Source organism: Anser brachyrhynchus, assembly GCF_964034855.1.
Source record: "Anser brachyrhynchus genome assembly, chromosome: 2".
In the NCBI taxonomy this organism is placed as follows: domain Eukaryota; kingdom Metazoa; phylum Chordata; class Aves; order Anseriformes; family Anatidae; genus Anser; species Anser brachyrhynchus.
In genome coordinates, this window is record NC_137695.1 from 131167394 (window position 1) to 131191463 (window position 24070).

A 24070-nucleotide genomic window follows, 5' to 3' on the forward strand; every position below is an offset into this window, starting at 1 on the left:
TTAGACAGACCTTCTGTGCCAAAACACTCATTCCCAGTGTCTGATGATCACTACGTAGTTGGGAAAGTGAAAGAAAAAGCTAAAGGTACTTGTTAGAGCTCAGAAGAACAAGCTGCCGGAATAATCTTAAGTTTATAAGACTTGAATATGATGTGGCTACAGAGGGGATTTATTTCACAACATATAAGAAAGATCAAATTTGAAGTGCTTTCCCTTTCAGTAAAAAGGCCAGTCCCATTTTTTCAGCTTCAGGGAAGAGAATTCTTTGGCTTCTCCCAACCACCAATCATATAACCAAAGTGAATGAAAAAGAAAACAGCAAAAAGGTTGCCACCTACTGTGATGCATCACCACTAGATACTGAGGACTGCTGCTCCCCCTTTCAAAGAAGGGCAAGGTGCAGAGCTAGAGCTGACCACTGCTCCTCAGCGCCCTGCAGCTCATCTAGGTCATGCAGGGGTTTGGTTCAGTTCACGCAGACGCTCCCCAGGGGTGCAAGAACAAGCCCACAAAAAAAAAGCCATCACCTCTAACTTAGTTTTGCTTTGTCATGCTGGAAGGAGGGCTAAGCCTTCAGTGTTTTTCATTACTCCACAGAATCAATTGTGTCCAGCAGCAAGAAACACAGGAAGTAAGAAGCAGGCAGGGCTGTGTCAGGAGGCATGGCTGCTGGACTCTGCACACCAGGTCACCAGCTGGGAGCTGCTCAGGTTCAGCACTAGGCACCTGCTGCCGCAGCGCAGCACGTAACAGCTGTTTCCTCCAGAGCATGCTAAGTGAGGAGAGTTGGGGTTTTACAGGACGTTTTTGTCAACCAGCGAAGTTTTTTTTAATACTCAGGCAGCAACAGGTAGTGTAATTTCAGAGCTCCAGATAGTCTAAGTATACAATTCCTACACTTCCCCCCTCCAAAAAAAAAATAAAAATCTAATTGTCAAACTAGTCTGGCTACATCAATCTTGGAGAAGTTCCTAATTTTTTGCTTTGTTTCCCCACGAACTGCCTTTCTACAGGGTTAATAAATAAGATAAAGGTGGTAGATGCACACAAGATATTACCTAGATGAGATCCCAAAGCCCACAGACCACCACAGATAACAGCAGTACTTAACTTTACTTACGCTTGCCTTTCAGCCCAGTCACAGATTCTTAATACGAGTAGATCCTTTCTACAGATACTACCCACTAAGCTTCCCACACGAAGTTGTAATAAAGAAAGAGCAGGAAGTTACCAGACTTCGTCAGTGTCGGCGACCCAGGCGGAGAAAGGTTTATGCCGGGCGAGAGGTAAAGGTAGTTTCTGTCCACTCCTGAGTTGAAATCGAAGGGCGATTTGTAATCCTCGGACAGATCCATGTCAGAAAGCTCAGAGCACGTAGCCGCCCTCTGCTGCTGCCAAAGGAGGCATCTTGGCTTTCGGCGGCCACAAGACTTTCTTCAGCCCTCGTTTCTTCACCTGGCACTCACCGAACCTCCTCATAAAACTCAGCCGACACCTCTCCCGTGTTTGATAGAGCCGTCCGGCAAGTAATTTCTTAACCACGCCGTAGCTTCTGCTGTTTACATGGCACAAAGTTGAGTTCCTGTAAATTTATAACTGGGGCTGGACTTAAACAGACCGTGCCTTTAACAAACAGAAGCCCAGGAGCCGTGCGCTGGGAATGGAGAAACCTTCGCCCTTACTGCAAGAACGGCATCAAGAATTTTCAATCATTTAAATAAAAAAAGGTCAGCTGACAGCAGCCACACCAGGATATCCTTAATCTTCTAGGACACAAAAGGATTACTAGCCGTAATCTATCCTATATGCCATCTGTGTAGGACTTTTTCCTCTGATTAATGGAAAATTCTGCCCGTGTAACTCTTGTCTCTCCAGCTGTGAGGGGCCGGTGCCAGAAGCCAGGCTCTGCTGCCCACAATGCGAGCTCAGGAGGTGACAGAGCAGCGCTCGTCTCAAAGGCTACGCTAGAGACACTACCCAGCTTCACGGAGGCGAAGACGTGCTCTACGGTATTTGCCCATGAGGGCTTCACACCTACCTACGAAGCTGTGTTTGGAGCTTTTTTCCCCCCTTTTCTTTAAAAAAGGCATTGTTGAAGTGCACTGCCCCGTGCCCTTGGTGCGTCAGCCAGAGGCACTCGGAGCAGCCAGCCTTACGCCAGGAACCGGTACCGCTGGAACGCACGGCCCTGAGGAGATGTACTGATGTTTTGACACATGTACTATGAAGAAATCAACTTGCACAAGCAATCTGACTTCACATTATGCATTTAGTATTTAGCTCTGGGAAGCAGACGTTGTTCTTACCTAAGAGGGGCACTCAGCACGGTTTTGCAGCGCTTCACTGATCCCCCCCCCCCTCACAGGGTCAGCTCTTTTCACTGAAAAGCAAACAATTTACTAACGAGACAGATCGCTTTCACAGCTAGGCAATGATTTCCGTAACTGAGCTCTCCCATCTCCATGCCTTCACCTGGGCTCTGAGCCACAGCCTGCACGCAGAATAACCAAATGGAAGTTAACCTTTTCCTCCGCCACAGGAGCGATGTTTTAAAACAACGCTGATCAGAGACGCGAGGCCGCTCTCTGCTCAGAGCCACAGAAGTGAAGGAGCCTTGCAGCACAGCCAAGTCAGTGAATCCCCCCGGGGTACCAGAAGAAAGCGTACCACTTGAGTTTTAGCTTCTCATTTCCACTGCAGGAGCAGGCCTTTGGGCTAATTAAAGAGCAGCTCCTTTAGGCTGCAGGCCTGCTTTGGTTTCTGGTGCAGGCTACCTGCAGGCTCCTAACAATGAGAGCACAGAAGCCCGAAATACAGCTCTGCTATTTCCTGAAACCACTCAAAAGAAGAAAACACAATGTCCCTCTGCATTTCTGACGCGTGACTGCAGCAGCGGCCAGAAACATTGTGAAGTTCACCCAAAAAAAGTTCAAAGCTTCGGTCGCAGGCTCTAGTTAAAGCACCCAGAAAGAGCAGAGAAGCACAACCGAGCTGCAGCAGCCGGGCAGCATCTGTTAACCCAGCGCACCGATGCGAAGCGCCGCCAGTGGTGCCCTGCAGCCTCTGCTTGCGCAGCTCAGCAGACACAGCCCAGGAGCCGCTGCGCTACCTGGATTAGACACGAGGACAAGCTATTAGATGTGGCGTACTGGAAAGCCGAATGTTTTCTACCGCCACTCTCCTGACAGGGAAAAGCACGAAAGTGAGTTTACCACCAGCAGCTTAACAGCCCCAGAGAATCGCTCACGGCAAGCTAATCGATGCGAGCTACTTGTAGCTGTCCTAACGTGCTATTAGAGGAAAAAAATCTTATGATCCATTCATGCCTGCTAATGAGCAGGAATCCCATTTCCTGGACAAGGGCACGTATGAGAGTCAACATTTATGTTCCTGTCACTCACAGGAAACGCCCTGTACTGTTTTTTCAATAGATGGCATGGGGCAAAACTCAATCTGGGACTCTTCCTGTATCTTTGACATGCAAAAATCAGTCTCACATCCCTACTGGCACCTGGCTCGCCGGTCGGAGATTACCAACCCGGCCACCTGCTGCAGCACAGGCACACGTGTGCACCACGCACCCTCACTGCGGCCTGAGAGATGAGTACAGGGTGCTGCCCACCGCCAGGACAAAACTTCAGCTTACAGGGAACGTTTGTCAGGTTACAGACCTAAGCCTCCAGGTGAAAGACTGAATTTTTCTTCTACCTGGGCTTACGCACAGCCTCTTTGCTCAGGTTAATTAGCTCGGAGTGGCCACAGGTTGCTGTAGCACCTCCCCACCAAGCCACCTAAACAGTTCACAAAGGTGCCTGTGGGTGAGAGCAGGAGGCTGATGCGAGCCTCTCTCCCCTCTCGTTCTCCCCCTACCTGGTTATGGAGGAAGATGTCCCCCCAAACGAGGCTCTTCCTCGGTCACCTCAGCCAGGTCACCTCTAGCCCTCCACGGTCCGAACACAGCTAGACAACGGCAGGAATCAGGATTCCCCTAAGCTATGGGAACAGCTTTGTTCTTTGTTAAGGGCCATCCCACAAACAAAACATGCCATGGCACAGCCTGCCTCCCTCCCCACTCTCCAGAGTAATTCAGAGCACATATAGCTGGCTCAAGACAATTTGAGGCTGCAAAGCCATGCCCTATTAAATGTACCTTGCCCTTCTCAATAGATGTTAAAGTCTAAGCACTTACTTGCTCCAGAGACAGGTAGCAGTGGGGTTTTGCTCACTACATGTGAGATTTAAACTGAAGATTTTGCTGTGGATGCTTCTGCTGTTCCAGAACTTGCGCTTCTTTGTTATCCTGACATGTTAAGGACAAATAGGTTGGCACTTCAGGCACCTACACCGTGTTAGAAGCTGGTGTTTAGGAGACTGACATGAAGGTAGATTACTTCTGTCAAGGATGCTTGAACCAATTACTGACAAGTTCAAGTGAATATCACATAGTGGCTCAGAAAGGCTCAGCGAGGCATTACCACCACATTTCCCCCCATTAATCACACCATAACCTACTCTGCTAAGGCTTGAGTGTTTGAAGCTTTCCCAGGTAACTATTTAGCGTTACCAGGTAGCACAGATTGTGCACATGAATTGTATGGGAGGGAACCTTCTGCACAGCTAAAAAAGCCATAAAGATTGAGCAAACACCGTTAACCAGACATTTGCCTGCTCATTGTCAGGCACTGGTCTTTCCTCAGGTACCATCTGCTACCCCACTCTATAGCTGCCTCCCCAGCCTGATGCTGGCCAGCACCCATTAAAACAAAGCAGTGCTGTTAAAGCACTTCTGCCTCGGTGGTAGCTAAGCCATTAGGGCAGCCTTTCAGAGAGCCTGCTTTTCACATGGGAGGTCTCGCAGGAGAACAGTTTGTACCTGGAAGAGTTACACCCCCCTTTCTCTAAAGGAAGGAAACCCAGCTACAGTACGACTGAGAGCCACCTCCAGGCTTTGAAGGAATTACGTTGTATGCTCAGTAGTGTTTCACACAGAGTGAAATTCAAAATGCCAGTGCCTTGGGTTTGGAGGAGCACAGAGGCTACTCTAGATCAGGATCCCAACAGTACTGTGGATAAAGCCATGTAAGTAATCAGTCCCCAAAATCTGTGCATAACCAAATGAGCCCTGCCAGTGCACGGGCACCTGCAGCATCCTGCATTTCCCATGTAAGCACACAGATGCCAAATGTGCACCACAGCCCATCCCTCAGGCAAGCCTGCCATGACTTCGGCACTTCATTCAGCAAGCAGGAGAGGGTGGGGTGAAGGGACAAAGAGCTCTACCAAAGAATGGAAAGGGGAGTTAGCTTTTGGGGAGCAGAGAAAAAGAGAATAATAGCACTGAAGAGGCTTTCTAGTAACAGCAAACAGGGCAAGGACTTCCAGCTAGGTCTTCCCTCACCCCCAGCTCGCACAGGTTCGTCCCAACCAGGCAGCAACAGTGAGGCTCCTGTCTCCACTCCAGAGCTTCACAGGACATCAGCCATCACAAGAGCTAAAAAGCCACTTAAGCACCTTAAGCCAGCGTAGGCTCTGTAGCATCAGTTTGATCTTCAAAGCCTTGCCACCTTACGGACAAGTAAAGCCTTTCAGCGCCTGATCCGAGGCCTTAAGACTGCACTAAGAGGAAAAGATGCGATGCCATGAAGCAGTAGGACAAATGCAGACACTCAGCAAGCCTTAAACTGGTGCATTTATGCTCTAATTTCCATGCTGTGCTCTGTCCCCCTTCCTTTAAAAAGGGGAAGTTCTTTCAGCCCACAAGATTTGCTCATGGGGCAAGTGGAGCTGTGGAGATCTAGCAGTTATTGAACAGTAACAGTTCAGGCTTCTACAGCCTGTCAGTAACAGCCAGCAGACCTGGGCATGGAGATTTAGGTGTCTGCTGTCTTCTAGCAGCATCCAACTCACCGCCACCATCCTCATTCCAATACTTCAGCCTCCCCCCAAGACTTCCTCTAGATGAAATCTGCATGTGACAACATTGCCTGGGAGGGTTCTCTGTATAGAAATAGCTCCTTCAACATTTTCTCACACTAAACTGTCTTCATTCATCCACATTAAAAAACAAATCTGTTAGAATGACCAGATTAGAACCTCCCAAGATGTCTTGTCCTGTAACACGGGTGCTTTTGAGATCATGATTACCAGGTTACTGGCACTGCGCCTTTTTTAAGACCAGAGTCTCAGCCTGCAGCGTTTCAGACAGCTGAGGCAGCAGTTCTCATCTTTCCTCCTCCCAATCCAATTACAGACTAATTTCCTGACATGTTGCGAAGGATTAGATCCATTGGATCCATGCTCCAGCATATTGTGCAGCTAGACAAGATGATGCCATGGTAAGATCCGCAGCCTGTTTATGTCAGATAAAAGCCTTTGCATTCGCACAGCTTCTCTACTACCTTCTGAAGCCATCTCCTCTAGCATTTAAGGTTTTTGTTAGGGAGAAATCCCTGCCTCAATGCAAAGTTCTGTGTCTCAGAGGCCAGAACAATCATGTTTGTCCATTCCAGCAATAACAGGTGAAAAATGTTTCCAGCCCACACCAAGAGCCCAGGCCAACGGACGCTGTAACCGGCACCCCTGAGTGAGTCACCAGGTAGGCACCGCACGACCTTTGGAGAAGCCAGGCCAAACTCTGAGAACACAGAGGAACATTTCCAAACAAGATTAACCAAGTCAAAACCCTGCCAGGTAGGTTTTAGAGGAATTTGTGTTTAGTTATTTGGATTTCAGCTGCTTATCCCAGCTCCGCTGCCATTCTCTAGAGACTCTGATCCCCCGCTCAGAGACAAACGGGGAAAAACGTGAGAAGAATATTGCTGAGCTGCAGCTAGAGGGCAGTTGGAAGAGATTAGGGAGAAAGAAGGCTGTGGTGTGGAACAGCACTGTTTTAAAGTTTGAGCATGTAACTTTGCAATCTAATTAAAAGCTTTACTAGAGTGCGTTTGATTGGAACGACTCCCAGCTTCCCCCAGAAGGCAGCTCTGATCTTCTGTGCTCTTCGGCCTGCCTCTTGCAGCTGCACACTGGCACTTCTGTCTCTGGAAAGCAGCTCTGGAAGCCCACAGCGCTAACCTCACAGCATCAGGTCCTACCACAAACCGGTGCTGGAAGCGATAGATACAAAGCAGACTGAGTTACTGATTAGGCTGAATCGTGCGTTATGAAACTTAAAAGGCAGGGCACAAAAAAAAGCAACATCTGTAGCCTTAGCAAGACTGTTTAGTAATGCCAGCAAACGCTGTCAGTGCTCGAGGTACGGACTAACTCCCACCATGTAGTTACCGAGTTAGCTCCTGGATTTGGCACAGCAAAGGGTGTAAATGTGCTATGAGGGACAGAAGCACAGCAGGCGGCAGTACCAGAAGCACCTATGCAACCAAGCAGCGCACAACTGGCCACAAACAGGGCTCAGAGGTACTCCGCCAAGCACGGTCACAAGTGAGCTCCTCAGTTCTGAACTTCGTGTCAAACAGTCAGACTGCACATCCACAGCTCCAGGCACGGAGACCTTCCCTGGTGGCGCCCCACACAGCTCCCACAGCATCCCTGGGGCACTGCTGTAACCAGGTGCAGCTCCCTCGCACGGCCTGACCGTGAGGGTGGCAGAGGAATATTTTCTCTGCTGACCTCTGGGAACATGCCAGAAGTGCTCTGAGATCCCTGCTGGCAGCCATCAGGTGCGTGCTGTACCGCGGCAGGGAGCTATTTGCTTGGAAGCACCTTCAGACAAGCCAGGTACATCACAGCAGCAGAGACTTCTGCTTTCAGTGAGGAGCCTGCAGGCAACAGGTACCTGAGCAGTCTAACTGAGACAGATTCTGGAAAAAGCCGCCTGTATTTACACAAAGAGAGCTGCCTTACATTTTGTTCACAATAATGAACGAGGGGGCAGCTTGTTGGGTACGCTACCTGATTTCAGACCTTTAACACAGAAGTACCTCCTGGCCAATGTGTTAGAAAGCCATTCGCGCCTCCCTGGGCGCCGTTCCCCAGAAGGCAAGTGAGCATCCACCTCTTCAACAGGAAGAGTGTACCCTTATAACGCAGAAAAGCTGGAAGACAGGTTACCTGTCAGTACCACTATGCTAAAGCTGCCTCGTGCTGTTTGAAGCAGAAGCCTCTCCTCCTTTATCCACTGATTAAACAGAGCCTCAGAAAACCAGACTGAAGCTGAGTTTTTGAATTCCCATCTCAACTCCACAGTTTGTTCTCCACCCACCTCGCTGCAGCGTCCTTTATTCCTCCAGCAACTTCCCCTAGCTCTTGCCATCACGGTCTCCTAGCAGATTGCCTTGGTCCAGACCAAAGCTGGACCAAGAACCTCCAACACACGCCCATCCAGCCGGAGGTGTTAGCACGCCCTTCCAGAGGGCTGCAAAGTCCCTTCTGTGCTGAGGACATGGCCGTCATTAACAACCCAGGCCGAGCTGCCCAGAAACGGTCAGAGCACAGCAACATGCAGGTGGGCTGCTGCAACGGGCAGGCATTTAATGAGCCCTAACAAATCCCACCCTGCCCTCCTCCAGGCTCACGCAGCCAGCTGGGTTAAAACATACCCTAACAATACATCAGAATTCAGCTGAAGGTACTTGGAACAGGACATTTTTGCAAGACCATGACTTAACACTTGGCTAAAGAGCCTTCTGTGAGGACAAAGAAACAAGACAGGAGACACCACACACCCATGTTCCGGAATAACCCAGAACCTCTAGAAACTACAAAAGTGAACAAGAACCCAGTCTTCTATTACCCTTTCTTCCCGGAGCCCAAGCTTAAGCCCCCTGCATACCCCCAATAAATATGTATTAAGATGTGGAAGTGAATTTTAAAATTTACAGCCAAATCTAGCCCTTATTGTACACACACCCAACAAACTAAAGTTATGCTCAGGTTCCTAGGACATCAGTTACTTTCAAGTGGCTCCCCTTGAGAAGCACAAACCTTTCTAATTTCTCAAGTCTTATGACTCCTTTCAGTCACACCATGCTCTTGAATACCACGAAGTTGTAAAAGCGTACTTTTTTTGCCAGAACTTCCACTCAGAAGTTACTGCTTGCACAGTTAAGCTTCTCTCCTGCTGCACCACCTCCTTACTCAGTTACCCACTACAAAGATAAACGTTTTGCCAAGTCAGCCAATACGATAGCAAATACCAAGCTGATACACTTGCCGATTTTCTCTTCCCTTCTCAGGCCTTGCCTAACCAAACTTAAGATTTAGATTAGTGCTGTCAAACAAGTGAAATCTAGTTGCTATTATTGCATAACACTTGAAGTTTAATGTCTACAACACACAACAGCAATCAGCAAGCTGTGTAGAAGTTCTATTAACAATTTCAGTATCAGTTTATCTGAGGTGACAGTGTTAAACACTCTTAATTGTAAAACCCCACCTAGCCAGCAGGAGAAGTGCATTGGTACAGTATACCCCATATATCTATCACGCACAAACTCCAGGGATCTCCAGGCTTTAAGAACATGCACCAGGTCTCGCCACCTCTGTCACCAAGCAGTCAAATCCCGTCTCCCGCCCAGCAATGCTTTTTGCCACAAACCCTCCAGGGAATCAGCCCTTCCACGAGGTCCCTAGAGGCAGACAATGGACACGGAGCCAGTTACCGTAGTTTATCCATGCAGAAGCGCCTGTAGAGAAGACAAGCCCGTATTATTCATCTACCTTTCTTACCCGGTGCAGAGTTCTGGTGGGCCCACGCAAACTTAGGGAAAGAGGAGCTAACACAGGCATGCCAACATCGCACCACGAGGCTACCAGAACCATCTCCATGCTTCTGCACAGCAGCACCACCGACACAGCAGTTCCCTGGTCCTGGGCACCTCTCCCCTGAGAGCACAGAGTAAGTCGTGCTTTCTCTCTGCAGCAGCAAACACGGGACATGACCAACCCCTTTACAAGTCCGGAATTTTACCCGCCACCCACACAAACATGCAGTGCTTGCAGCGTCCCACTCCGGCGGGGCTTTGGCTGCCACCTGCCCCCACAACCACATGGCATACCCAGCTGGGCAGCAGGGATTCCTGCAGTGCTTCCTAACTGCATCACGGCAGCAGCTGCTACTGGCAAAGAGACACCGTGATGTGTTCTGCCACTGCTGCAGACTGGTCAAGATGCGGGGCTCGAGTGTTTCTGCACTGCTCTTAATCTCATTAAAGAGACGAGACAGAATCCTGCAGCTGTGCGTGCAACAAGCCAGGAGCGATTTGCTTACAAAAACCAGCCAGTGCAGGGGGGTTTGTTTGTGTTAAATATAACGCAGTTAACGCGCCTACCCTTAAAGTAATACGACCACTGAGGTTGCCACTATATTAATAAGTATTCTGAGACTTTATCTGATTGATATGTCCTTGAATGACTTTTAATGCTGCTTGAGCTGAGTAAATCCTGTTAAGAGACATTTGCTCTTACTCCACGTCAGACTAGGACAGTAAATTAAACAGAATGGTTAGCCCACGGAGATGTTGCTGTCACATGAATCAACAGACAGCCATAAAACACTAATCACTCCAACAGCAGAAGAAGGTGAAGAAGAGGGTCAAGAAACCTTGTCCAGAGATGATTTCATGCCAAGGGGGGGAAAGCTTTTAAGGATTTCTAGATCCTGGGAGAACTCGAGCATCCCCTCTTCCATCAGACCTGCCTTTGGACAGGACACCACTTTCTGTCTCTGGGTGACATTGCAGGCAATTTGTATTTGCCTTTTCACTACCTAAATGGGAAATTCCTTCGGATGAGAAGAGTATTGATCTCAAGCCAAGATTTCCAAGCAGTATTCGTGTATTTACACATGATAATTCTGTCCCAGTCTACTCCATTTAAAGGCAAGTTTTCCTAAACATCAACATACTTGGATAAGCTGATCTCCAGTATCCTTACTTATATTTCTAAAGGGAAGTAAGTAGAGCAAGTCAAACCATTTATTTTACTGAAATACGAGAGCCTCACAGTATTTGAGCTGGATCTCAACATCAAGGAGCAGTGAAAAGCTTTACTCTTAGGGTTTGCACTGAAGTCTGCATTTAGCATCACTTCCTATTGCACAAGCTCACCCATCACATGCCCCATTTCACAACATAAAAAACACATCTATCCTAACCCACCCAAAATACGGTCACGCTCCAGTCCGCGTAATGAACTGTTTTAATGGATTAGTCTGGTAAACCTTCCAACCTGTATGCTTGAGGAGTGGTCTAGCTAATAATGCCCTGCACACCACCGTTACACCAGGTTTGGTAGCTCTGCCATGCACATAGAAAGTGCTCAGAATCTAACTAACTATTAATAATGCAACTCACAATTTTTCATTCTGCATGGAGAGGTAAAAACTGGGTCCGGGTACTGAAGAGAGGCAAGTTCAAGCACTTGCATGTTGTAGAATCACATGGGTTGGAGGGGAACTTAAAGACCACCCAGCTCCAACCCCCTGCCATGGGCAGGGACACCTCCCACCAGACCAGGTTGCCCAAAGCCCCATCCAGCCTGGCCTTGAGCACCTCCAGGGATGGGGCACCCACAGCTTCTCTGGGTAACCTGTTCTAGTTAACCTGTTCCTAATCTAAATCTCTCCTCTTTTAGCCATTCCCCCTTTGTTCTATCACTCCACCCCCTGACACAGAGTCCCTCCCCAGCTTTCCTGCAGGCCCCCTTTAGGCACTGGAAGGCCGCTGTAAGGTCTCCCCAGAGCCTTCTCTTCTCCAGGCTGAACAACCCCAACTCCCTCAGCCTGTCTTCATAGGAGAGGGGCTCCAGATCACTGATCATCCTCATGGCCCTCCTCTGGACTCACTCTAATACTTGTGTCCTTCTTTTGCTCTGAGCCCCAGAGCTGAACACAGGGCTCCAGGTGGGGCCTCACAAGAACGGAGCAGAGGAGGACAATCACCTCCCTCGCCCTGCTGGCCACGCTGCTTTTGATGCAACCCAGGACATGGTTGGCTTTCTGGGCTGCAAGCATGCATTGATGAGAAGCTCAACATGAGCCAGCAACCACCACCCCCAGGTCCTTCTCCTCAGGGCTGCTCTCAATCTGTTCTCCACCCAGCCTGTATTCGTGTTTGGGATTGTCCCAGCCCAGACGCAGGACCTTGCACTTGGCCTTGCTGAACCCCATGAGGTTCGCACAGGCCCACCTCCCAGGCCTGCCCAGGTCCCCCGGATGACATCCCTTCCCTCCAGCCCTCAAGGGGCTTGCTCCCCGCTGTCAGTCTGCACACACTGTAGCTGGGGAACTGTGCTACAGCTACTTGGGGCACCTGAAGAACCAGCCTGGTCTGTTGGCTGTCATAAGCCAGAGGACAAACCCTTGAAGAACAAGAACAAACAGGTACCCGCCAGGCAGGCCCTCAAGTCGTCCTGGAAGGAGAAAAGACAGGAACTCAGTCCAGGTCACTGCGTTGGGGCTGGCTGTATCGGAGGGGCAGCGCCCCAGGCTGGAACAGAGCTCCCAGGAGACCCCTCAGTCCTAGCCCTGAACTCTCCCCACCTTGCTCAAGGCTCCCAGTGTTGTCCAAAGTGATCTTCAGGAGAAAGCTAGAATTCAAGAAACCACTGTGCTGAGAGGTGGGGAGGAAAGTGAGCTAAAATAAGGAGCTTGGCCACAGCGGTGCTGCTTGCCAATCCATCCCCTTCACGTCACCATCCCCAAGCCAGAACCGCAGAGCGGGACGCAGTAGGATCTGAAGGAAATACCAAAAGCTTCTGTACTGCATTCAGGATACCAAGCCTGAGACAAAAGTCCCAGCTTCCTTGCAGAAAATACACTTTCAAAGAGCAGATCAAGGGTCTATCCTCTTCCTCGAGATCAAATCCCCTCTAAAACAAAGTCGCAGAGCACAACACTGCAATCGGCTCACGAGGAGAGGCAGCACAGCAGGACAGGTGCTTTAAAAGCTCAAGGCTCAAAGCAGAGCACGCTGCAGTAAAACAGCCTGTCTGTCTTCTGCCAAGAGGGTGACAGCTGGCAGCAGGGAAGTCGATATTTAAACAAGGCTCCTTCCCCAGCCCTGGGAAGCAGGCTCTCAAAGCTCCTCACCCCGGCAGCGCTCAGCTGCTCGGGGATGATCCTCAGGGACCACCTCGCCCAGGTCTGGGCGGTGCTGTGGAGACAGCAGGCCCTGATCTGCTCCTGCCCACTGAAGCCTGCGTTGAGACAAAGCTCGGCTCTGTACACAGCTACCAGAGCTCACAGAAGAGACAGCAGGTTGGCCAACAACAGCTGTTAGTCTGCGGGCAGGGGAATCATCGCTGCTTTTTCCTTCAGCCTCTTTCTGACGCTCCTTAAGACACGGCAAAGCTTTCGAGGCGTGCTCAACTACATCGGGTTATGCCAGCCGTTCAAACACCACGGTGTGTTTGGGCTGAGAACAGCTGAGGAGCTGGATGAGCAGGTTTAAATTTTGCTCAGCTTCGGACTCCCGCTATTAGCTTAATTTAAGTACCTTAGAAAAAGTTAAACAAAGCAAAACAGACATGAACAACGCCTCTGAGGCAGAGCTGAAACACGCTGCTTTGCTGTGCTAAATTACAGCTAAGAAGCGTTACTTACAAATTTTCTCTCTCAAGGTTTTCAAGGTTTTTCCTCACGAAGTGAGACCAGCGTGGGCTCTGATCCCAGAGAAGCACAGGGGAAGCATCTGACCAAAACACCAAATCCAGCCCAGGTCACATCCCTTTGTGCACTGTTCAGCTTGGAAGGCTCTGACAAAGCCCCACTCCCTCTAGCTGCTACAGAAGGGAAAGCAAAAGAAGAAAAGATGTCTGCTTTCTGCCTCTTCTAACCTCTCCCACCGCCCACAGCAAGCTGCAAGCTGCTCCCCAGCCTCTGTGATCCTGCGGTAGGGTATTGCCACTGCTCCAAGCTGAGACCCCACAGCTATGAGGAAGTCAATCAGCAGAGACCCACAGCGGGACCAAACTGGATTTCAGAGGTAACAGAGCAAAGAAATTGGAACTAACACACATAGAGGTGCTAAATATAGCGAATTTGAGTGTAACATGGAGCTTGCAAACCAGTGAAAGAAAAGGCAAAGGGGTAAAAAGCATGTTAGCAAACACACAAAGAGGATCCTAAAGATCCTAAAGTGATGAAGAAGCCACCAACAGCACATTCCTCCCCAAAAAGGGGTCACAATACCGCCAATTTGCTCTCAACACCCCTGCCACCACCACCGTGACGTTAGCAGCCTTAGAAGCCAGTAGAAGGATGAGAATAACACCAGGAGAAGGCGCAGAAACTGTGTGCATAGGAGAATGTTAGCTGTATTGCTATCAACGAGACTTCATCTGTGTAAGTAATCTTCCTGCAATAATTAGATCTAAATTAATAATCATTCTTGAGCTAAAGCTTCAATTACAGTAACGATTCTTGACACTCACACGCTACACGCACACGCAAAGCGTGCCTCCTCTTTGCCCATGGAGGTTTTAAGCACAGCAGGCTTGGCTCGAAGCAGAGGGACAGCTCAGAGCCCGCTGCTGGCTGCAGCTCAGCACCTTCCTTCCCACAGAGGAGCTCCGCTGGGCAGGAGTCACTGGAGCACCTCAGGCTCACCAAGGCAGCGCACCCGCTGCCTGTCAGCACCCGAGGACACTCACTGCTTGCTCTCTGATTCTGCAGTGGAGAAATCGGCCGGTGAAACAGGAAAGCTGCACCCCTCAGCTACGGCATTCATACCAGCGCTGGTTTCTGATAGACAGCGAGAGCTTGTTCCCCATCAGAAAGGGGCAGACAACAGCCCAAGGTGCCAGCCAGCACGCTCTTCACTGCACTTCCCCTCCCCCAAGGGCAACCAGCTGCAGCCTCGGGCAGCTGATGGCCACCACTTGCAGCCACAGCTGAGAAGTTCACACAGCCAGCCCTACCTCTGCCAGACACAGATGTTTCCGTAGCAGGGCAGCCACGTTCTACACCAGCGATAGCTCGCGTCACACTTTGCTGCCAAGGCTGGCACACAGCTACGTGTCCGTTCAGCTCCCTTAGCCACAGGGAAAGGAAGAAGAGGAGAAATAAAACGGCAGGAGTGACACTGCACCTGCAGGAGAGAGCCAGATTAGACAGTTACGGGCAGCTTGTCTGCTCCTGCAGACCTTCAGAGGAGAGGACCTGTGCTGGGAAGTGCTGCCTCCACGACAGGTCTTTGATCAAAGGCTCCAGCCTCTCTGGCTAATGCTAATACAAACCCAGATCCGAGGGGCTCTGAAGACACTCGCTACCTTTAACAGGAACGTAAGTGGTCCCTCTGCAGCCGTAAATTGAAGCTGACAGAGGAACAATTTTGGCTGAACAACAGCATTTCAATTTAGTGCTTAATCTCACTTAATGCTCGCTTTCCCTTTTAGTCATCCTTTGTTTGACATTTTTCTGCTTACTCACTGCAGGGTATTAAAAGGACAAGGGTAAACACCTCCCCTCTTCTGATGTGAGAGCCTCCATATAAAGTGCCCACGTTACCAGGACTCCAGCAGAGCTAACAGTGGAGTTGCCACCAGTCTACCTGCAGGTGAGGTTTCCTTAAAAAGGCAAAAAAAAACACAGCTATCAGACATTTGGTGCACAGGGTTCAACAACCAACACCTTTGTTTCTTTCCCTGTTAAGTGAATGGAGTGGTTGTGGTTTTTTTCCCCCCTCCTTTTGAAAGCTGGTCATCAAGACCTTGGCTCTCAGGAAGACTCCCTGTTCCTGCTGCCACGGAAACATCACTTCTTTTGTACAGCTGACATCCTCCCTCACCTGCGCCAGTGTCCAGTGCTCTCTAGAAACAGCGATCCGCACACAACTCACTGATGGTACGTGGTCAGTCTCATCCCTTGACTTCACGCAAGGCTTCTTTGTACTGGCTGGGGAGCTCCTTCCCCACGAAAATCATCTGGGCCCCTTCCTGTTAAAAGGGCAAGCAGAGGAAGAGGGGACAGCCCCGAGACCTGCTCGTGAAGCAGCAGAGCGATGGCAGGAGGAAGGAGTCCGCTTCAGCCCTGCACCACTGCTCTTGCCAAAAGAGGAACCTGACAGAGGCTTGAGGCAAGGTCATCTGATGATTGCACTCACGGTGAGGGCAGCAAAGAGAGGAGGAAGGAAGGAAGACAGCCATGACTAAGGCTTTTTTTCCCTTCTGTCTCCTCTGGCCTTTACAGGGCATCTGACAGTGTAAGTCAGCTGTACCACTCTACCACAAGGCACATAAATCACGCAGAGCAAGGCACCCACCTAATTCACACCACCACAGTCCCAGTTTGTTTTGAACTGGCAGGGCCAGACCGAGCCTCCGAGGTCTCTCGTTGAGCAGATGTGCGTTTTTAGAAGGAGAAAGGGGAGCCCACGGGCTGTTTGGCAGGGCTTTGAGGTGTGGGAAACTGGAAGAGAAGACCTGCTGGAATTTCACATCGCTGGGATTTTAAAAGCTGCAAGCAGTTACAGCTTAGCCTCACGGATGATCAGAGGAAGCAGACCCTTAAGCTGAGCCTTCCCCACCTCAAGTGGTCCGAGAACAGGCTTTTTTCTCGGAGCTCTAGCTGGGTGGAGGGTTTTCCTGACAGGATACGTGCAAGCCACAGCACGTGCTTTAGGGAAGATGGACAGAAGATCTGTGCACACCAACAGCCTCATCACCACCCCACCTGCTCCTCCTCCTGAAAGGGGGGTGATTACAAATGACAACTTCCCGTTACCCTCCGATTCCCAAATCCTTGGCCTAGCAAGAACAGCTGATGCTGCTCCAGCCACCCACGCTGTGCCAAAACACAGGCAGCTGCACATGTCAGCTGCCGAAGGGCCCCTCCGACACCGCGCACTGATCCCCAGCAGCTCAGCGCCTCATCCGGGCGCCCGCTGAGGAGGAAAGGACGGAAACATCGATAAGTACTTCATGGAACAACACCCAGGACCCTCAGTGCTGGTCAGAACAAGATCTCCCCCTCCCAGAGATTTCAGGCAGATCTGCTCCTGTTCAAGGGACCCACTGACCTAACAGGTCTTCTATTTCTCCCTCCTTCATCCTGAGGAGGCTGCTACAGATGCTCAGCTCAGCGAGCTAACTCCTCCTTTGCAGTTCTGACAACAGCTGTCTTATTTACTTATAAAGCGTTTGATTTTTTACAACAGCACATTAAGAAAAATCTTACCGCCGGTACTGCAAGTACTTTGTGATAAAGAAAGCAAACAAAGCAGAAGAAAGAGGTGCTCCTTTGTTCGGTCGGACAATGAGGTAAGCTTTGTCCTACTGCCAGCAAAGAGTTCCCTCGGCATATAAGGAACGTTAAAGTCCACTTTATCAGCCCCAGAAATGCAAGTCAAGGCTCTAGGAAAAGAAAGGCTTACATGCTCTCTTAAATCACACGCAGTATTTCAGGACTCCTAAGTCCCCCATGAACAGGACATTTTGAAAGGCACTGGTATACGTAAGTGAAGAGCTGCTGAATATACAACCACCTTATATCACAAAAATCACAATTTCTGTATCACCAGATCATGGTTTGTGCTGTGCGCGGTCACTAGACTGCTCAGAAGCAGCCTCCTCATTCAGAGCACCGCAATGTGCTGCTTCTGTACTGCTGGGGCTGCTCCAGCCTTGTTTCCCAGTGGTGCACGGGACCTGCACTAACGGTATCGGGGCAAGCCACAGAGATACTCTCTTGCAAGCAAAACCAAGTACAATAGAAGAAGGGTCTCCTCGGCTCAGGACACTACATCCCTTCAGCCTGAACTGGCAGCACTGCTTTGGTGCCTGTAATCACAGAGCAAGAGACTCCAAGCACTCAAAGCCCCAGCTTTCCAGAGTGATTGGCAAAGGAGTGTGCACTGAGCATCACTTAAAGGAACGCCAAACATCCCTTCGCTGAAAATGAAGCCTCTCCAAGTAAAAAAAATAAAAATAAAATAAAAAAAAAATCACTCAATGATTCTGCTGCTGGTCATAGGCTAGTACCTTCCTTTCCACCCTTCTCCAACATAAGGGCTCAGTGCACAAGCTAAGCAGAGACTGCTTCTTGACACATACAGATGGTGGGTGGGAGGGGAAACACACGCAGTTTTAAACTCATTTGTGGTTAACAGAAGCAACCCAGGATGTTCACACCAGCCCCAGGGACAGGACTTGACAACCTGGGGTTTAGCAAAATGCATGTCATTGGTGAGTAACGCTGCATCATCAGATGGGATTTCCAGTACGAGCACTCCAGTTTGCCAGAGAAAAGCCTCTGAGGGCTAGCCAGCAGGGTACTACAAGCCCCTAACTGAACAGGCACAAGCGTGTTGCCTTTTGTAGGTTTTTCTCCCTGTACCTGCAGGTCTTCACCTTGCCTGAAAGACAAAATAGCATACTCACTCCCTAAAGCAAAGGTAGCAGAGGAGGGTGTTATACTATGCAAGCTTCACGGCAATCAGTTTTGTCACACCAGATACACTGCTTTGTTATGCAGTCTGGGGTGCAGCACCCTCCTTATTCAGAGCTGGATTTCAAGCAAAAATGAGTTCAGTAACAGGACAAACCGCCAGGAAGAGCCAGCACTGTCACTAGAGCTCTTGAGGAAAGCTCAATATTTAGCTTTTTCCCCTAGAAGCTGTCCAAGTCTCTGTAAGTGCAGTAACTAAACCTGAGAAAGCTTCAGGACAATTACTGAAATCTGTGTTAACGTACATGCAATTGGAGTGAGATTCAGATCAACACTTACACTGTTTCCTGGCTGAATGGCTCTGTTTGCCAGTCCCCAAGAACACGGCTTTGAGGTGGGGTTTAGGCTTTGAGGTGGGGTTTAAGCGCATACTGAGGATCGGTGCAGGACTCGGGAACAGTTAGAAGAACCTCCCTGAGGAAAGCTTCGGCCCCTTACACGTTACCTTCTGCTCCAGGAAAGCCAGCTCACCCCTCTCTCTCTGTGCCAAGTAATCAGCCATTCCTCATTTACAAGCACCCAGCAGCAGCCTGAAAACATCAGAACAGGCTCGGACCGATCAAGGCCAGCGCCCGAGTCCCTCACCCGGCCGGACAGGCGGCTCGGCCACGCAGTGGGTGGCTGTGCTCGCCACCAGCGTGTCCAGCTTCTCAGTACGAAAGATGAGTGGCATGGTCCCAAGGGCACGGACACCCCAGGCAGCGCAATCACCTTGCTCTAACGAAGCTGGGCACTGACCCGCGTCCGTGCTGGCCCAGTGGGAAGGGGCTGGGCACAACGTGGTGTATGCACATCCTACCAGTCCGTGCGTACCTCTGCGGGGGAAGCTTTCGGGTCCAGACCCGCACACAGGCTGGCACCCCGCGACACACCACCTATACCCTCGGGAGCCCGCTTTGCTTGTTAAAAATCAAACTATTAGGAAGGTTTTACGGACCTTCCCCACGCTAAAGGCGACCCACAGGGGCAGCAGCCCCTCGGGGGCAGGCAGCTCCCCGCTGGGGCCCGGCACAAGCCGGGCACCGCGGTCCCTCTCCCCCCGCTGCCCTCAGGGGGGTGCCGGCCCCAGCGGGACGTGGCAGCCGCCGGCCGGGCGCCTCCCTCCCCACCTCCGCTTCCGCGTTTCCCCGGCCGGCGGCCGCCCCCCGTGAAAAATAACCAGCCCCGCTCCCCCGGGGGTTTAACCGGGCGGAGGGCAGCGCCCTGCCCGGCCCTACCTGGCTCCCTGCGGGGCTCCATGGCGGCCCGGCTCCGCCGCTCCCCGCTGCCGGTGCCGCGGAGGCGCCGCCCGCGCTGCCAGGCGGGGCGGGACGCGTCAGGGCCGGCCCCGCGCAGGTGAGGGCGGCCCCAAGCCGCCGCCGGGAGCAGGCCCTGAGGGGGAGAGAGCCGCGATCAGCGCCGGGGAGCGGGCTGTAGGGGTTAAGCAGCGGCAGCACGGAGGTTTCGGGGACACGGGCGCCGCTCGCAGCCCGGGGGTGCCGGCGGGACGCGGCCCCGGGGCCTCCGGCTGGGGGCTGCGGGGCTGGGGGCGCCATTTTACGGCCCCGCCGCTGCCCCCGGCACACAGCCACGCTTAGCGAAGGCTTCAGCTGAAATAAGGCTCCAGAGACCTCAGCCACGCTTCGGAGAGCCTCAGATCTTCACCGTGAACACATACGGGGTCAGTTCTTCGCATCCCTTAGCATTTTTAATCCAGCACTGGGAGTCCAAAGGCTGGATTTACTGGCTTGTCAAACCCAGCCCAAGTTCCTCCAGCCGCAAATCCTTTTTCCTTCATTCAAGTCCTTATATAGGATTTTTCTCCCCAGCGTGGTGTCTCGCTGTCTGTACGGTACTTCCACACCTTGGCTGGTATGCATGTAATGCAACACCAGGACTTCTGTTCCTTGACATAACTTTACACAGGGTAACAGGGCAAGAAAAACTTGCTCTCTAACACCATTATTAGCATGAACAGGCTTCATGAGCATCGTAACTGAACATAGCGCCTTGTGCTGCTGTGGAAGCTGTCGTCCTCAGTGCTTCCACCTGCTATGTATTATACATTTGCCAGCAAAGCATAGGCACGCTCACAGATAGCACCACGTTACTGAAATTAAGCTGTAATTTTGTTTTAGCTTCAGAGATTCCCCCGTGAGACTTGCTAGCACTTAAAAACAGGCAAGCCAGTGCCTTGTGGCTACATTACAGAGAATTAAACAGCTGAAGAGAAAACAGACCACCAACTGTCCTACCTACAAGCTCTTCCTACTAATAAAACATTAAGCGCAGAGAGTTTTCATTATGTAGTCTCACAAGTAAACTGCTTTAAGAGACTATCAAGAATATTAAGCTACCGAATACATCTCTTGCTGCACCCTTTTCAAATCCCTGGCCTTGACATCGATGGATGTGTTTGTTCAAAAGATCGATGTGTGCAGAGAATGAGCGGCAAGGCATGCATGGCATGGCTCTTTGTGAATAGCCAAATTGTCACTGACACGCAGTATGCACAGTCACATGGCGAAGCAGAGCACAATAGAGAGTCAGGAGGTGCCAATTCAGGGATGTCCTTGCTTCAGATAACAAACAACAGCATCAAATCCAGGTATTTTTCAGCCTGTGAGGCCGCTGAGGACACAAGCTTTTGCTGGGTAAAGGAGCACTGGCTTAAATTCTAGGATATGCACAGCTGAAGCACGAGGCATTTACAGTGGCGCCATAAAGGACAGCAAGTAGATAAAACAAGATGAAAACACAGGGATGTATTCTTACCTCATAGCACAGCAATTTAGACATATGATTCTCACCAGAACAAGCTGATCCTGCACATCTCAGTTATGACCATTTAAAAAAAAAAAGCCAGATATTTGAAAATGTATTTTTCCCCCCTAAAAATATATATATATAAATATTTTTCCCATGGTACTCCATGTGAAGCCCCGAGCTTCCCCGCTGATCAGCTGCTATTTCCTATTGAGCTGTAGTCACAGTGAAGGACCACCAACAGCACTACAATTTGCATCCCTTTAAGTACAGCTGCTTTACGCTGGCAGCGCTGAAGCATCTGCCAGGAGCCAACCTGCAGAGCAGGGAAGCTGTCAGCGTTTCTCTGCTGCTCTAGCAGCCAGGATTATTTAGCCAACACATCCGAAAGTGCAAAAGCTGGTAGTGAGGACAGCAGTACTAACCCGAGAGATGACTCTGTGCCCTTGGTACAGCTTGCGGGAGTCGCTGGCACTCCATCAGTGTCTCACCCATGGCTGTCACAACGAAGAAAACCCTCTGCGGCTTAGGTGTAGCTTTAATGTGTGCAGTCCCCCAGCAATTTTGAGGAACTACAAGTTCAGAAATCCCTGCTTTCCAGCTCACCCTGCAATTTGGTTTCCTTAGCAGCTGCAGGCCATTCAAAGTGAAGATAGGGCTACCTGTAGGGTATTGGCCAAATCGAATTCCCATCTGTCTTTTCCAGAAGGGTTTTAGTTACAAAAAAGACGCTCAAAAGCCACAGGCTGTCTCCAAATACAATGACATATTCCTTTTTACACAGTGAGGAGACTGAATCATTGTAACAAGCACCTGTAAGTAGCACCTATTAAATAAATCAGTATGATTTTGCCTAAAGGCAAAGTTACAATCACAGGTTATAAACACAAACTCAGATGAGAAGACTGGACCTGCCCTGAAGGCTTTATTGTCTTTATGAACAAGGACAAGACAGAAAGGCAGTGGGACCAGCAGCGCACTGAGCTACCGTGCTTTGTGCAGTGACTTCTCATTTCCTCCCGGTGATTATAAAAGTATAGAAGGTAAGCCTGGAACTATCCATGTAAACACAGGACTTCAAAATACTTTGTCCTGAGTAGGATGGTGCCGTCCCATGCAAGTGTTGCTTGCATGGGAATGCAAGTAGAGTGCCAGAGGCAGCTCCTGTGGCAGCTGTACGCTGGGTTTCATTGCACAGCCACACAACTGGGGCAACAAACAGGCTGCACCACCTGCCGTGGAGTCAGATCCCAGCTTTAATATTCCCCCTAGATCAGATGTTATCACAAGTAACAGGCAAAGCAGCCAGAAGTAAAGGTCAAGGTTTTAGAGAATTAATGCTTCCATGTTCATTCACAGATCCAGACTTAAGACGAGCAATTATTTTTCAGACTCACTCTGCACTTTGTCTCCTCCGCTGTAGTCACAGATGCAATTACCTCCAAAGAACCCATCTTCCTGCGTACAAAGAGCTGAGTCCAGCGATGAGCTGTACTCGTTCAGGGTGGCTGTTATGCTCGTGTACAGCCATAAACGGACACGGTTGTGCAACTCAGTGCTGAGCTGGCCACGGCTACTGAGGGGGCTAACACATTTTAGACCTACGTCCGTGGACATAGTTGGGCAACACAGCACAGCAAGTCATCTGCTGCAGCTTGCAGAGTTCACATGACACCTTTGGTTGCCAGACTGAGAGTTCGGTGCCAGTAAGTGGGACCCACGAAAGCTCCTCAAACCACACAGGACACCTAGCCTAAGCAACAGAAAGTGCTAGAGAGCTGTCCTGAATGCCTTTTCTTTCCAAGGCTATGTACTTCACTTGGCACCAGAAGAGCCCTCCATTCATTCAGAGCCTTGAGTCATCTGCTGGAAGCAATCTGTCTTAAGGAACATGTCCAATGTTTTTATTTCCAAACGCAGCAGAAGAGCACAGTCAGCTTGGCTCCTTTGTAAGGCAATGTCTAGAAGGATTTAAATGACCCAAACCACAGGATTTTGTTAACCTAACTGAAAAGGGGAGACAAGTGCATACTGAACCATCAACATCATGGGCAAATCAAAACTAGATACTCAGTGAACCTGTACTTGCCATATCCTAGGTGGTTATCCCCTGTTATTAAGGGTAGGAAAAACAGACAAGCAAGTAAATAGGCTTTTTTTTTTTTTTGGCCTGGTTTATCAGACATACCCTGAAAGCACTTACTATGTTAAAGTCCTGGCAACCAACGAGGGCCATACATTGGGACAGAAATCCTGTGCCAAGTATGTCCCACCTGAGGCAGTGTTAGAAATCCTCAAAAGCAGAATTCCACCTTGCCAATTAGCTTTACCATCAAAAACAGACACTTGACATGCGAGTGCCTTTTCAGGGTCAGGTAGCAGCTGGCTAGCAAGTAAGAGAATCTATACTTTTGACTTGTCCTGCTGAAACCCTTTAGTAGAAAATTAATCTTTCACACCTTTAAGTGTCTACAGATCAACTTAAAGATCATATCTATATGTACGTACCGGGGTAGATAAGCAGGCTCCTGGTGGAATTCAGTAATGCCACAGGCTCCTGTCTCACCAGAAGTGCTGTACATTGCTGAAAATATCTGCAGGTGACTTTTACCTGCTAGTGCCTGAGCGTCTTCAAGTCCAAGGTCACTTTTGCAACTCAGAGTTAAACTCTGAACTGCTTAGATGCTTGATAAGAAACTTTCCTTGCAGTCCTAATCATTTGGACGTTGATGCAATTTTCATGGGGCTCTTAGCTGAAGACCTCCAAGTTAGGAGGCATCTCCGATTAGCTCTGAAAACCCACCATAGTGAAGCTTTACATTGCACCTTCAGCACTGCAGCATGGTCATTTAGGTGTAGTACAGTTATCTGTCCTGGAACAACACCTGAAATACTTAGGGGAACGAAATCTTTCAGAGGGCC

At 50.0% G+C, this 24070-nt stretch overlaps 1 protein-coding gene across 11 annotated transcripts in view; it reads right to left on the minus strand.

Annotated features, from left to right (window-relative positions):
* TPD52 (tumor protein D52) overlaps positions 1-24070 on the minus strand; it is a 43631-nt gene that overhangs the window by 16027 nt on the left and 3534 nt on the right. For 3 of the 11 annotated variants that reach the window (XM_080581199.1, XM_080581197.1, XM_080581195.1), the window contains exon 1: positions 1232-1565. The exons of 5 other annotated variants lie outside the window; for them this stretch is intronic. In XM_080581199.1, coding sequence (XP_080437325.1) covers positions 1232-1355 — 124 coding nt within the window. In that variant the 5' untranslated portion in view covers positions 1356-1565. Of the gene's footprint in view, positions 1-338; positions 364-1231; positions 1566-19620; positions 19778-24070 lie in introns of those variants that run through there. 3 more of the 11 variants (XM_080581200.1, XM_080581194.1, XM_080581193.1) reach the window with 3 other exon arrangements.